This window comes from Crinia signifera, chromosome 6 (assembly GCF_055691185.1).
Source record: "Crinia signifera chromosome 6, ASM5569118v1, whole genome shotgun sequence".
NCBI lineage: Eukaryota > Metazoa > Chordata > Amphibia > Anura > Myobatrachidae > Crinia > Crinia signifera.
In genome coordinates, this window is record NC_139222.1 from 5648597 (window position 1) to 5661031 (window position 12435).

Sequence of the window (12435 nt, forward strand, 5' to 3'; positions counted from 1 at the left end):
TCATCTAACACCTGCGCTCCAGCCTTAAAAAATGGCGCCAATTGCACCCCATGCAGTCACGATGACTCATCCATCCTCGTGGCGGCGCTGCAGCTGTAGTGACATGTAGGGGGGGGGGCGGGCGGCTCAGCGTTGCTGTATGTGTATCCGATGGCGGCTGTGTGTACGTGTGGCATAGTCCTGCGGCCCTTCGTGCAAGTGCTGGGCCGCGCCTGCTAAGCACCTGCTACACAGGACTACACCGCGTGTACACTCAGCCGCCGTCAGACACACATACAGCAGCGGCGGGCCAGTCAGGAGCTGTTTGCGGGCCACCTGTTGCCCACCCCTGATCTGTATGGTGACTGGATTGATACAACGCTCCCCAAATAGGTCAGAGAGCATTTAGTAAGCAAATAGGCAATAGCAGGAGGTATATACCCGGAGGAAGCGGATCAGAGCCCCCACTACCCATCTGGAGTCGACTAATATATGATCTATGTTTTGACTAAAGCAAAATTTAATGTTGAACCTATTTTAATAAAGGAACTTGGACATTTGAGGGACCAGACAAGGGTTATATAGTAACTCTTTCTAGGGCTTACGTACAATGTAGAGTCCATCTCCTCAGCACGAAAAGATCTATTTAACATCTCAGTCTCTGTCTGCTTTGTTTTGTAGGTTGATAATATAAGGATGAGAGATGCCTCAATCAGAGACTCCGGCAGGGTCAGCAATCTCTAAACTTATTACCTGAGGATGTGACAGTGACCAAAATATATTATATATCACCCAGGAGACCATCTACCTACTGCCCGGGCAGGTGAGGAATCATGAAGACGCCCCTCTTATATCTGGTAATGTAATAATATAAGGACGAGACCGGCGAGGTGACAGTGACGTCACTTATAGCTATAGTAATAATACAGGGAGGTGACAGTGACATCACTTATATCTATAGTAATAATACAGGGACGTGACCGGGGAGGTGACAGTGACATCACTTATATCTATAGTAATAATACGGGGAGGTGACATCACTTATATCTATAGTAATAACATAGGGACGTGACCGGGGAGGTGACAGTGACATCACTTATATCTATAGTAATAATCCAGGGAAGTGACTGGGGAGGTGACAGTGACATCACTTATATCTATAGTAATAATACAGGGAGGTGACCGGGGAGGTGACAGTGACATCACTTATATCTATAGTAATAATACAGGGACGTGACCGGGGAGGTGACAGTGACATCACTTATATCTATAGTAATAATACAGGGAGGTGACCGAGGAGGTGACAGTGACATAACTTATATCTATAGTAATAATACAGGGAGGTGACCGGGGAGGTGACAGTGACATCACTTATATCTATAGTAATAATACAGGGAGGTGACCGGGGAGGTGACAGTGACATCACTAATATCTATAGTAATAATACAGGGATGTGACCGGGGAGGTGACAGTGACGTCACTTATATCTATAGTAATAATGGTACTTGTGTAATATCTGGGCGCCCGATTTTTTTCATTGTATTACATCGCATGCAATATAGTGGCATACAATTCATGCGATGCGATTTTTCATTGTAAAGACCCGATTTTTAATTGTATAGTCACCCATGGGTGATTTCATACCCCCACTATCCAACTTCGCATGGAGTTGATTTTATATAGTGTGGCGAGCGCAGCGAGGGGACGCAGAATACATGTAAAGTAATCAGCGTCCCCTTGTGGGGCTCACTGCGCTCGCCACACTATATAAAATCAACTCCATGCGTAGTTGGATAGTGGGGGTATGAAATCACCCATGGGTGACTATACAATTAAAAATCGGGTCTTTACAATGAAAAATCGCATCACATGCCTTAAGTAGTGGCATGCAATGAAAAAATCGGGCGCCCCCGATAATACACAAGTACCGTAATAATACAGGGAGGTGACAGTGACATCACTTATATTTATAGTAATGATACAGGGAGGTGACAGTGACATCACTTATATCTATAGTAATAATACAGGGAGGCGACAGTGACATCACTTATATCTATAGTAATAATACAGGGAGGTGACCAGGGAGGTGACAGTGACATCACTTATATCTATAGTAATAATACAGGGACGTGATCGGGGAGGTGACAGTGACATCACTTATATTTATAGTAATGATACAGGGAGGTGACAGTGACATCACTTATATTTATAGTAATAATACAGGGAGGCGACAGTGACATCACTTATATCTATAGTAATAATACAGGGAGGTGACCAGGGAGGTGACAGTGACATCACTTATATCTATAGTAATAATACAGGGACGTGACCGGGGAGGTGACAGTGACATCACTTATATCTATAGTAATAATACAGGGACATGACCGGGGCGGTGACCGTGACATCACTTATATCTATAGTAATAATACAGGGACGTGACCGGGGAGGTGACACTGACATCACTTATATCTATAGTAATAATACATGGAGGTGACAGTGACATCACTTATATCTATAGTAATAATACAGGGAGGTGACCAGGGAGGTGACCGTGACATCACTTATATCTATAGTAATAATACAGGGACGTGACCGGGGAGGTGACAGTGACATCACTTATATCTATAGTAAGAATACTGGGACGTGACCATAGAGGGGACATCACTTATATCTATAGTAATAATACAGGGACGTGACCGGGGAGGTGACAGTGACATCACTTACATCTATAGTAATAATACAGGGACGTGACCGGGGAGGTGACAGTGACATCACTTATATCTATAGTAATAATACAGGGAGGTGACCGGGGAGGTGACAGTGACATAACTTATATCTATAGTAATAATACAGGGAGGTGACCGGGGAGGTGACAGTGACATCACTTATATCTATAGTAATAATACAGGGAGGTGACCGGGGAGGTGACAGTGACATCACTTATATCTATAGTAAGAATACAGGGACGTGATTGGGGAGGTGACAGTGACATCACTTATATCTATAGTAATAATACAGGGAGGTGACGGTGACATCACTTATATCTATAGTAATAATACAGGGAGGTGACCGGGGAGGTGATAGTGACATCACTTATATCTATAGTAATAATACAGGTAGGTGACAGTGACATCACTTATAGCTATAGTAATAATACAGGGAGGTGACTGTGACATCACTTATATCTATAGTAATAATACAGGGACGTGACAGTGCCATCACTTATAGCTATAGTAATAATACAGGGACATGACTGGGGAGGTGACAGTGCCATCACTTATAGCTATAGTAATAATACAGGGACGTGACAGTGCCATCACTTATAGCTATAGTAATAATACAGGGACGTGACAGTGCCATCACTTATATCTATAGTAATAATACAGGGAGGTGACTGGGGAGATGACAGTGACATCACTTATATCTATAATAATAATACAGGGAGGTGACTGGGGAGATGACAGTGACATCACTTATATCTATAATAATAATACAGGGAGGTGACCGGTGAGGTGACAGTGACATCACTTATGTCTTTAGTAATAATACAGGGAGGTGACATCACTTATATCTATAGTAATAATACGGGGACGTGACTGGCACTGTAGCCAGGCTATCCTTTTCCCTCAGCACTCCAGCCAATACAACGCTTCCTTCCGAAGAGCGATGCTAGACGTGTTCTTCCCAGTAGGCAAGCTCCTCACCAGCCTCTCAGCATTATCCAGAGTCCTTGAATAGTGTCCTTGTGGTACAGATGGACCTGGGCTGTCTCCTAGCCATGTTCTTGGCTAGCTCAGTACCACAGGTGGCCCGGTTTGTAGCTTCCCTACAAAAGCTCTGTTTCGATCTTCATAAAGAAAGGTATCTAACGCCTCTTCCTTACCCAAAGAGGTTACAGACTTGACTGAGGAGCAGTAGTTTAATATTTTTGATTACAACAGAATATTCTAAGAGGAATCTGTTACGTTCTTAACCATCAACTATGTGACTTCTATGACTATGTGACACCTGGTTACTGGATGGTCACCTTAGAAGTATATCTGCCACTGCAGGTGTAGCGTTGGAAATATGGACATCATCCATGTCCGCAAACTTAAGGCCTGGTCATTTTTTGTATAAACATTCGTGGTCCTATTTGCTCCATAATCAGCAGTTGACCATTGATAAAAGCACCAAACTGGTTCAACAGTTGATTGTTCTTCCTGTTAGCACGGCTGCAATGTTTGCAGATGGACAAAACCATGCTGCACTGCAGGTGAAGATGATATAACAGGTGCAGAGAGAGTTAGATTTGGGGGCGTTATTTTGTTTCTGTGCTGGGTAAGTATTATCTGCTTTATTCTTACACTGCAATTTAGATTTCAGATTGAACACATCCCACCCAAATCTAACTCTCTGCGCTTGTTACACCTGCCCCACCTGCAGTGCAGCATGGTATGGTCCATCTGCAAAAATGAGAGCCTTGCTAACCGGTCTGAACCAGACTCCGTGACCAGAAGATCCTCAAACTTACCAACAAGATCATTCACCTACTGACCAGAGAGGTGACCGCTGGGAATGGGACGTTGTATAGTGACACCGGGGATGTGACCGGAGAGGTGACTGCTGGGAATGGGACGTTGTATAGTGACACCGGGGATGTGACCGGAGAGGTGACTGGTGGGAATGGGACGTTATACAGTAACACCGGGGGATGTGACCGGAGAGGTGACTGCTGGGAATGGGACGTTATACAGTAACACCGGGGGATGTGACAGGAGAGGTGACTGCTGGGAATGGGACATTATACAGTAACACCGGGGGATGTGACCGGAGAGGTGACTGGTGGGAATGGGACTTTATACAGTAACACCGGGGGATGTGACCGGAGAGGTGACTGCTGGGAATGGGACGTTATACAGTAACACCGGGGGATGTGACCGGAGAGGTGACCGCTGGGAATGGGACGTTATACAGTAACACCGGGAGATGTGACCAGAGAGGTGACTGCTGGGAATGGGACGTTATACAGTAACACCGGGGGATGTGACCGGAGAGGTGACCGCTGGGAATGGGACGTTATACAGTAACACCGGGAGATGTGACCGGAGAGGTGACTGCTGGGAATGGGACGTTATACAGTAACACCGGGGGATGTGACCGGAGAGGTGACTGCTGGGAATGGGACGTTATACAGTAACACCGGGGGATGTGACCGGAGAGGTGACTGCTGGGAATGGGACGTTATACAGTAACATCGGGGGATGTGACCGGAGAGGTGACTGCTGGGAATGGGACGTTATACAGTAACACCGGGGATGTGACCAGAGAGGTGACTGCTGGGAATGGGACATTATACAGTAACACCGGGGATGTGACCAGAGAGGTGACTGCTGGGAATGGGACATTATACAGTAACACCGGGGATGTGACCAGAGAGGTGACTGCTGGGAATGGGACATTATACAGTAACACCGGGAGATGTGACCGGAGAGGTGACTGCTGGGAATGGGACATTATACAGTAACACCGGGGATGTGACCAGAGAGGTGACTGCTGGGAATGGGACATTATACAGTAACACCGGGGGATGTGACCGGAGAGGTGACTGCTGGGAATGGGACGTTATATAGTAACACCGGGGGATGTGACCGGACAGGTGACTGCTGGGAATGGGACGTTATACAGTAACACCGGGGGATGTGACTGCTGGGAATGGGACGTTATACAGTAACACCGGGGGATGTGACAGGAGAGGTGACTGGTGGGAATGGGACGTTATACAGTAACACCGGGGGATGTGACCGGAGAGGTGACTGCTGGGAATGGGACGTTATACAGTAACACCGGGGATGTGACCGGAGAGGTGACTGCTGGGAATGGGACGTTATACAGTAACACCAGGGGATGTGACCGGAGAGGTGACTGCTGGGAATGGGATGTTTTACAGTAACACGGGGGGATGTGCCCGGAGAGGTGACTGCTGGGAATGGGATGTTATAGAGTAACACCGGGGGATGTGACCGGAGAGGTGACTGGTGGGAATTGGACATTACATAGTAACACCGGGGGATGTGACTGCTGGGAATGGGACGTTATACAGTAAAACCGGGGGATGTGACCGGAGAGCTGACTGCTGGGAATGGGACATTATACAGTAACACCGGGAAATGTGACGGGAGAGGTGACCGCTGGGAATGAGACGTTATACAGTAACACCGGGGGATGTGACGGGAGAGGTGACTGCTGGGAATGGGACCTTATACAGTAAAACCGGGGGATGTGACCGGAGAGGTGACTGCTGGGAATGGGACGTTATACAGTAACACCGGGGATGTGACCGGAGAGGTGACTGTTGGGAATGGGACGTTATACAGTAACATCGGGGATGTGACCGGAGAGGTGACTGCTGGGAATGGGACGTTATACAGTAACACTGGGAGATGTGACAGAGAGGTGACCGCTGGGAATGAGACGTTTTACAGTAACACCGGGGGATGTGACAGGAGAGGTGACCGCTGGGAATGAGATGTTATACAGTAACACCGGGGGATGTAACAGGAGAAGTGACTGCTGGGAATGGGACATTATACAGTAACACCGGGGGATGTGACCGGAGAGGTGACTGCTGGGAATGGGACGTTATACAGTAACACCGGGGGATGTGACTGGAGAGGTGACTGCTGGGAATGGGACGTTATACAGTAACACTGGGAGAGGTGACCGCTGGGAATGAGATGTTTTACAGTAACACCGGGGGATGTGACTGCTGGGAATGAGACGTTATACAGTAACACGGGGGATGTGACCTGAGAGGTGACTGCTGGGAATGGGACGCTATACAGTAACACCGGGGATGTGACCGGAGAGGTGACTGCTGGGAATGGGACGTTATACAGTAACACTGGGGGATGTGACCAGAGATGTGACTGATGGGAATGGGACGTTATACAATAACACCGGGGATGTGACCGGAGAGGTGACTGCTGGGAATGGGACGTTATACAGTAACACCGGGGATGTGACCGGAGAGGTGACTGCTGGGAATGGGACTTTATACAGTAACACCGGGGGATCTGACCGGAGAGGTGACTGCTGGGGATGGGACGTTATACAGTAACACTGGGGGATGTGACCAGAGATGTGACTGATGGGAATGGGACGTTATACAATAACACCGGGGATGTGACCGGAGAGGTGACTGCTGGGAATGGGACGTTATACAGTAATACCGGGGGATGTGACCGGAGAGGTGACTGCTGGGAATGGGACGTTATACAGTAATACCGGGGGATGTGACTGGAGAGGTGACTGCTGGGAATGAGACGTTATACAGTAACACCGGGGATGTGACCGGAGAGGTGACTGCTGGGAATGAGACGTTATACAGTAACACCGGGGGATGTATCTGGGTGATGACTGTATCAGGAGGACCCAGTGCCTTATCTCGGTGACTGAGACACCAGGAGCAGAAGATCATTTAGCTGTTCACTTGAGCGGTGACTCCATGGGATGGGACATCTCCTAATAATGCAGAATATTTTTCTGCTTCATGAATTGCAATAATGAAAGACATTTTTCTCAAATATTAATGACCGCTTAAGTAATTAGTGGTGTTTATTGTATGATAAAGCAGATATTAAAGCATGATAAGCTTATCAGATAAATATCTGCTTTATCATGTATTAGACAAGTGTCCGCTTTTCCTAGTGCTCAGTACTTCCCATTTAACAATATAGATGCTTAAACCCCAATCAGGTGAAGATCAACTTTCTCCACATTGTTGAACTTGATGTTCTGTAGGAACCTATCACCTGTCCACACAAGCTTCGGGTAATGAGGGACAGCATGTTCTCCACCAGTAGACAAGCTCCATCGCTCAACCTCCAATGGAATTCTTCTGATTTAGTGACCTGCGGTGACCTCTCCGGTTAAAGAGGACTCTGACTGCCATTGTTGTTATGTCGTATAGATATATCTTAGATTGGTTCTGCATCCTCCCATACTGTACGGAAATATTGTACGATCTGTTCAGTTTTATGGACAGTTTATAAGATAATCATAATTCTAGGGCATGAGGATACACGACATCGGTTGTCTACCGATGTCTTGAGGTATCCCAAGTTCTGTGTCACTCTTGTGTGATTTGATGTATTCTCTCCTTTCTTCCAGAAGATGGAGCCTTCAGAAGGACCTGAGGACAAGTACAGCAATGTCTGCCACACGACCAGGGCGCATGGTAAGAGCCTCCTTATCTGCCCTACAGTATGAGGGAAAGTTCAGGTGGAAGACCATAATCACCTCTAGTTCTATGCAGTAATCCTCTGTTATACTTTTGGACATTTTAGCTACTTTGAGAGATTGTCAGATTGGGCTGGTTGGAACAAAATCCTGGAAATGGATTAGAGCAAATGACAGTTGACCATTTGCTTTGAAATGCTGGAAAACTGCCAAAAACTGTCATTCAGATATTACCAGGTATTTGTTCCAACCAGCCCAATCTGACAATTGATCTTTAGATGTATGGCCACTTTAACCTTTTAAATGGACATTGACTTTTATCGCTCTTCACCTCAGAGTTTTGAAGAAATCTGCGGCAGTAAAGTACCGCCAGTGACCACTAGAGGTTGTTTGATGGACCAAATTATGTGCTAAAAGATGTCATAAGAGAAAGTGAAGGCAATTTTTGCAGGGACTCTGATCTGTTTCAAACTTGTTGGATATGGAGAGAGGGAGCTGTGAAGACAGAGATTGGCGGTAGGAGCAGATAGGTACTTGGGGTGATTTGTGGGCTTAAAATTGTCACAGCTCAAAGTGAAACCAAAAGCCGTCATTGTGACGGGCTTTTAACTATTACATTTATAAATGACTGATAACATTTTATTCTGTTTTTAATCCTTGAGAATTTTTCTTAAGCATTCTTAAACAGTCTGGTATACAGATGGAGTCGCCCTCCGCATTGCCGAGCACTGGCCAGATCCCCCTAGCCGGTGCACGGGGACGCACAAACAGATTACTTACGCGTCAGCAAGGCGGCTTGGACAGGGTGCTTCCCTGCCTGACTCCGCTTCAGGAATACAGGTAGGGCTTCCGACAGAATAGGACGTGCGAGCGTCTCATGCACATGCACCCCATTCTGTGGGACTCTGGCGGGGGACGGTGCATAGCGATAGAATCGCCAGGAGATGCTCTAGTGAGAGCGGCTCCATCTGTATTGTAGGGATTCAGTTCCCGTTGTTCCGGCAAAATTCTGCCACCCATAAAGCCGCGTGGTGATGGCTACACTAATAATAATTGTGTTTTTGTAATCGCAATATCCTTATCACTAGGGCACATACGTTCCTATTTTACCACCAGTCACTGATATACACAATATTGGTTACCTTAGTGTAGTTTTCTTTGGTGCATAGGGACAGTACAGAACAGACCTGTCTCTTCCACGACCTTGGTGACCATTGGCTATAAGTCCTCTGTGTTTCCTATTTTGGCCATAAATATTTCCTTAAATACCTATAAGAACAATTTATTTTATTCTCTAAATATGCAGGCAGGGATGAACTCTCATACCTAGTACCTTGTATCAGTCTATTGTATTTGTCTTCTCACAGTTAGTCATCCTAACCGGCCCCTTGCCTTCTCTGACGTTAGTCATCCTAACCGGCCCCTTGCCTTCTCTGACGTTAGTCATCCTAACTGGCCCCTTGCCTTCTCCGACGTTAGTCATCCTAACCGGCCCCTTGCCTTCTCCGACGTTAGTCATCCTAACCGGCCCCTTGCCTTCTCCGACGTTAGTCATCCTAACCGGCCCCTTTGGGGTGGGTTGAAGTGTATTGCGCTGCTGTTTTAAAGAATTAATTGTAACCCACTGATTGGCTGGATAAAAATAAATGCTGGACACACTGTTGTATTCTTAAATTTTATATAGAAATATAGAAAATTAGCAATACACATACATACATTTATTGCCTAAATATGATCCGTCTTGAAAAAGTTCCCACCTGACCTAGGGGACGAAACGCGTTGACGTCATCACATACCTGAACTGGTGATCCACGTTAGCAGACCTCAACTTGATTTCCTAGGAGAAAGACACCCGCTCCACGCTGCCGGTATTTGAGCCGCATTACGCCGATTGAGATTTCACTGCAAGCGCAGATCCATCTGCCAGCTCACCGCTGACTCTGTGTTCCAACTTAAGCTGAAGTGCAGCACAATCCCCCCGCTGCCGGCCATCAGCTACTTCCAACAGCCGCTCTCCACGCTACAACAGAGGAGCAGCACTTCCACACCAAACGGTGAATCCTATTATCCTATTTACTCCTTCACTACTGCGGTCAATGTGGTGAATCCATACACCGCATACAGGCTACACCGGCCTAGTGCCGAGAGGAGTGTTAGGCATACAAGCAAAGGGGCCATCAACCTCCTAATATCTGGACCCGATTGCTGGAAGAAATTCCCCCCTTCTTTCATATTCTCCACCAAAATCAGCACGAAGCAGGTGCCACGAGAAAGGGTGAGCATAACATCTATAACGGTGACTGCATCTCAATAATTAGCAAATTCATATAATTGATACATTCTATACAACAAGTACATGATTTGGATAAATCCTTCTCCTGCTATCAGTGCAAATTGACTGCATCATTATATTTAACCCCTTCCCGACATTTGACGTTTATATATACGTCATGGCCGGGATGTACTTCCCGACACATGACGTATATATACGTCATGACTTTAAACTGTCACCGCGTCTAGGGACGCGGTGACAGAGGGACGATGTCTGCTGTCCCTGACAGCAGACATGTCCCAGCATGCCCGGGGGGGGGGGGGGGGCGGCGATGCCTCCCCCCCGTCGGCGATCGCTGCGATTGGCTGTTCAATGTGAACAGCCAATCGCAGCGTTTTCCTGTGTTACCGGCGAATCAGACGCTCGGTAACACAGGGATCAATCACCGCCGGGTGTGAGGGGGCGTGAGGGGGTCACCGGTGATGACCACACCTCACCCCACCTGCCCCCAAGGCTGTGATTGGTCCGTCGGACCGACGGACCAATCACAGCCATGGCGCGTGATTTAAACTAACGGTGACTGCGCTGCAGACGCCATTCCGGTCTGGAATTGCGTGCAGAGCGGTCACCGTGCCAATCTGTCGTGATATACTGACCTGATCCTTGCCTGATACTTACCTGATCACCGCTGGTAGCGTGCTGCCAGCAGCTGGATGCTTCCTGGATCTTGTGACTTTCTGTGTGCTGCTGCTGCAGTGTCATAGAGTGAGAGATAGTGAGAGAGAGTGCTATATTTTGTGTCTGCTGCCCCCCCTTTTGTGCTGATCAGTATATCTGTGCTGATCAGCAACTTTTTGGGGGTGCAGGTTTTTTTTTTTAAATATATATACCTGTCAGTTGCACCAAAGGTTGTGCTGCCTGTGCAACTGACTGCTGCCCCCCCTGCTGCCCCCCCTTTTGTGCTAATCAGTATAAATTAACTGATCAGCAACTTTTTGGGGGTGCAGGTTTTTTTTTTTATATATACCCTGTCAGGTTGCACCCACAGTTGTGTGCCTGCTGCCCCTCACTGCTAATCAGTGTTGCATCACTGCATCACTGATCTGCATTTTTTTTTTTTTTGGAGAGTGCAGTGGGGTTTTGTTTTTACACCCACGTTGCTTTTGTGGGTGTCCTGTGGCCGCTGAGCGCTGATCAGTGACGTACATCACTGAACAGCATTTTTGGCACAGGGTTGATATAATTTTTTTTCTGCAGTTTTTTTAAATTGTTTTTTTTTTTGGAGAGTGCTGTGGTTTATTTTTTTTAAATTGTTTTTACACCCACGTTGCTTTTGTGGGTGTCCTGTGGCCGCTGAGCGCTGATCAGTGACGTACATCACTGAACAGCATTTTTGGCACAGGGTTGATATAATTTTTTTTTTTATTATTGGGATCAAATTCCTGTATAAAGTATTTTTTTTTTCTGCACTACATACACACTACACACTACATACCCCCCGTGTTGAAATAAAGTTTGTACCCCCCCTACACTATACACGTGTTGAAACATTACACTTACAGAAACACAAAAATAAAAATGGCATCCCAAATGTCATCCCAGTCATCCAGAAGAATGTATTCAGCGGAGGAGGCATATGCCATGCTTGCCTCTGACTCTGACACAGCCAGTGATGCAAGCGGGGAATTTGAAGGATTCGTCTTAACCTCATCTTCCTCCTCTAGTGATGAGGGACCCCCTCAAAGACGCCCCCGTAGAGCAGCTGAGACCCCCCCCCCAAATGATTGATCCCGTATGGACCCCACCACCAGACAATTTTGAGCCCCAGGTTCCTGAGTTTTTGGCCATCCCAGGAATCCAATTTGATTCAACAGGTCTCAGAGAAATTGACTTTTTCAAATTATTTTTCTCTGATGATTTTATAAATTTAATGGTGGACCAAAGTAATTTATATGCCCAGCAGT

At 46.7% G+C, this 12435-nt stretch overlaps 3 protein-coding genes across 7 annotated transcripts in view; 2 read left to right on the forward strand and 1 right to left on the reverse strand.

The window, feature by feature from the left end:
• The window catches only part of LOC146009858 (uncharacterized), a 360424-nt gene that overhangs the window by 153276 nt on the left and 194713 nt on the right, over positions 1-12435 (forward strand). The gene's annotated exons all lie outside the window — the stretch shown is intronic.
• The window catches only part of LOC146009862 (uncharacterized), a 151902-nt gene that overhangs the window by 53968 nt on the left and 85499 nt on the right, over positions 1-12435 (reverse strand). The gene's annotated exons all lie outside the window — the stretch shown is intronic.
• LOC146009872 (uncharacterized) overlaps positions 1-12435 on the forward strand; it is a 29511-nt gene that overhangs the window by 10667 nt on the left and 6409 nt on the right. The window contains exons 2-3 of one of the 3 annotated variants that reach the window (XM_083150441.1): positions 661-836; positions 8134-8197. In XM_083150441.1, coding sequence (XP_083006567.1) covers positions 813-836; positions 8134-8197 — 88 coding nt within the window. In that variant the 5' untranslated portion in view covers positions 661-812. Of the gene's footprint in view, positions 1-660; positions 837-8130; positions 8198-12435 lie in introns of all 3 variants that reach the window. The other 2 variants (XM_083150443.1, XM_083150444.1) reach the window with 2 other exon arrangements.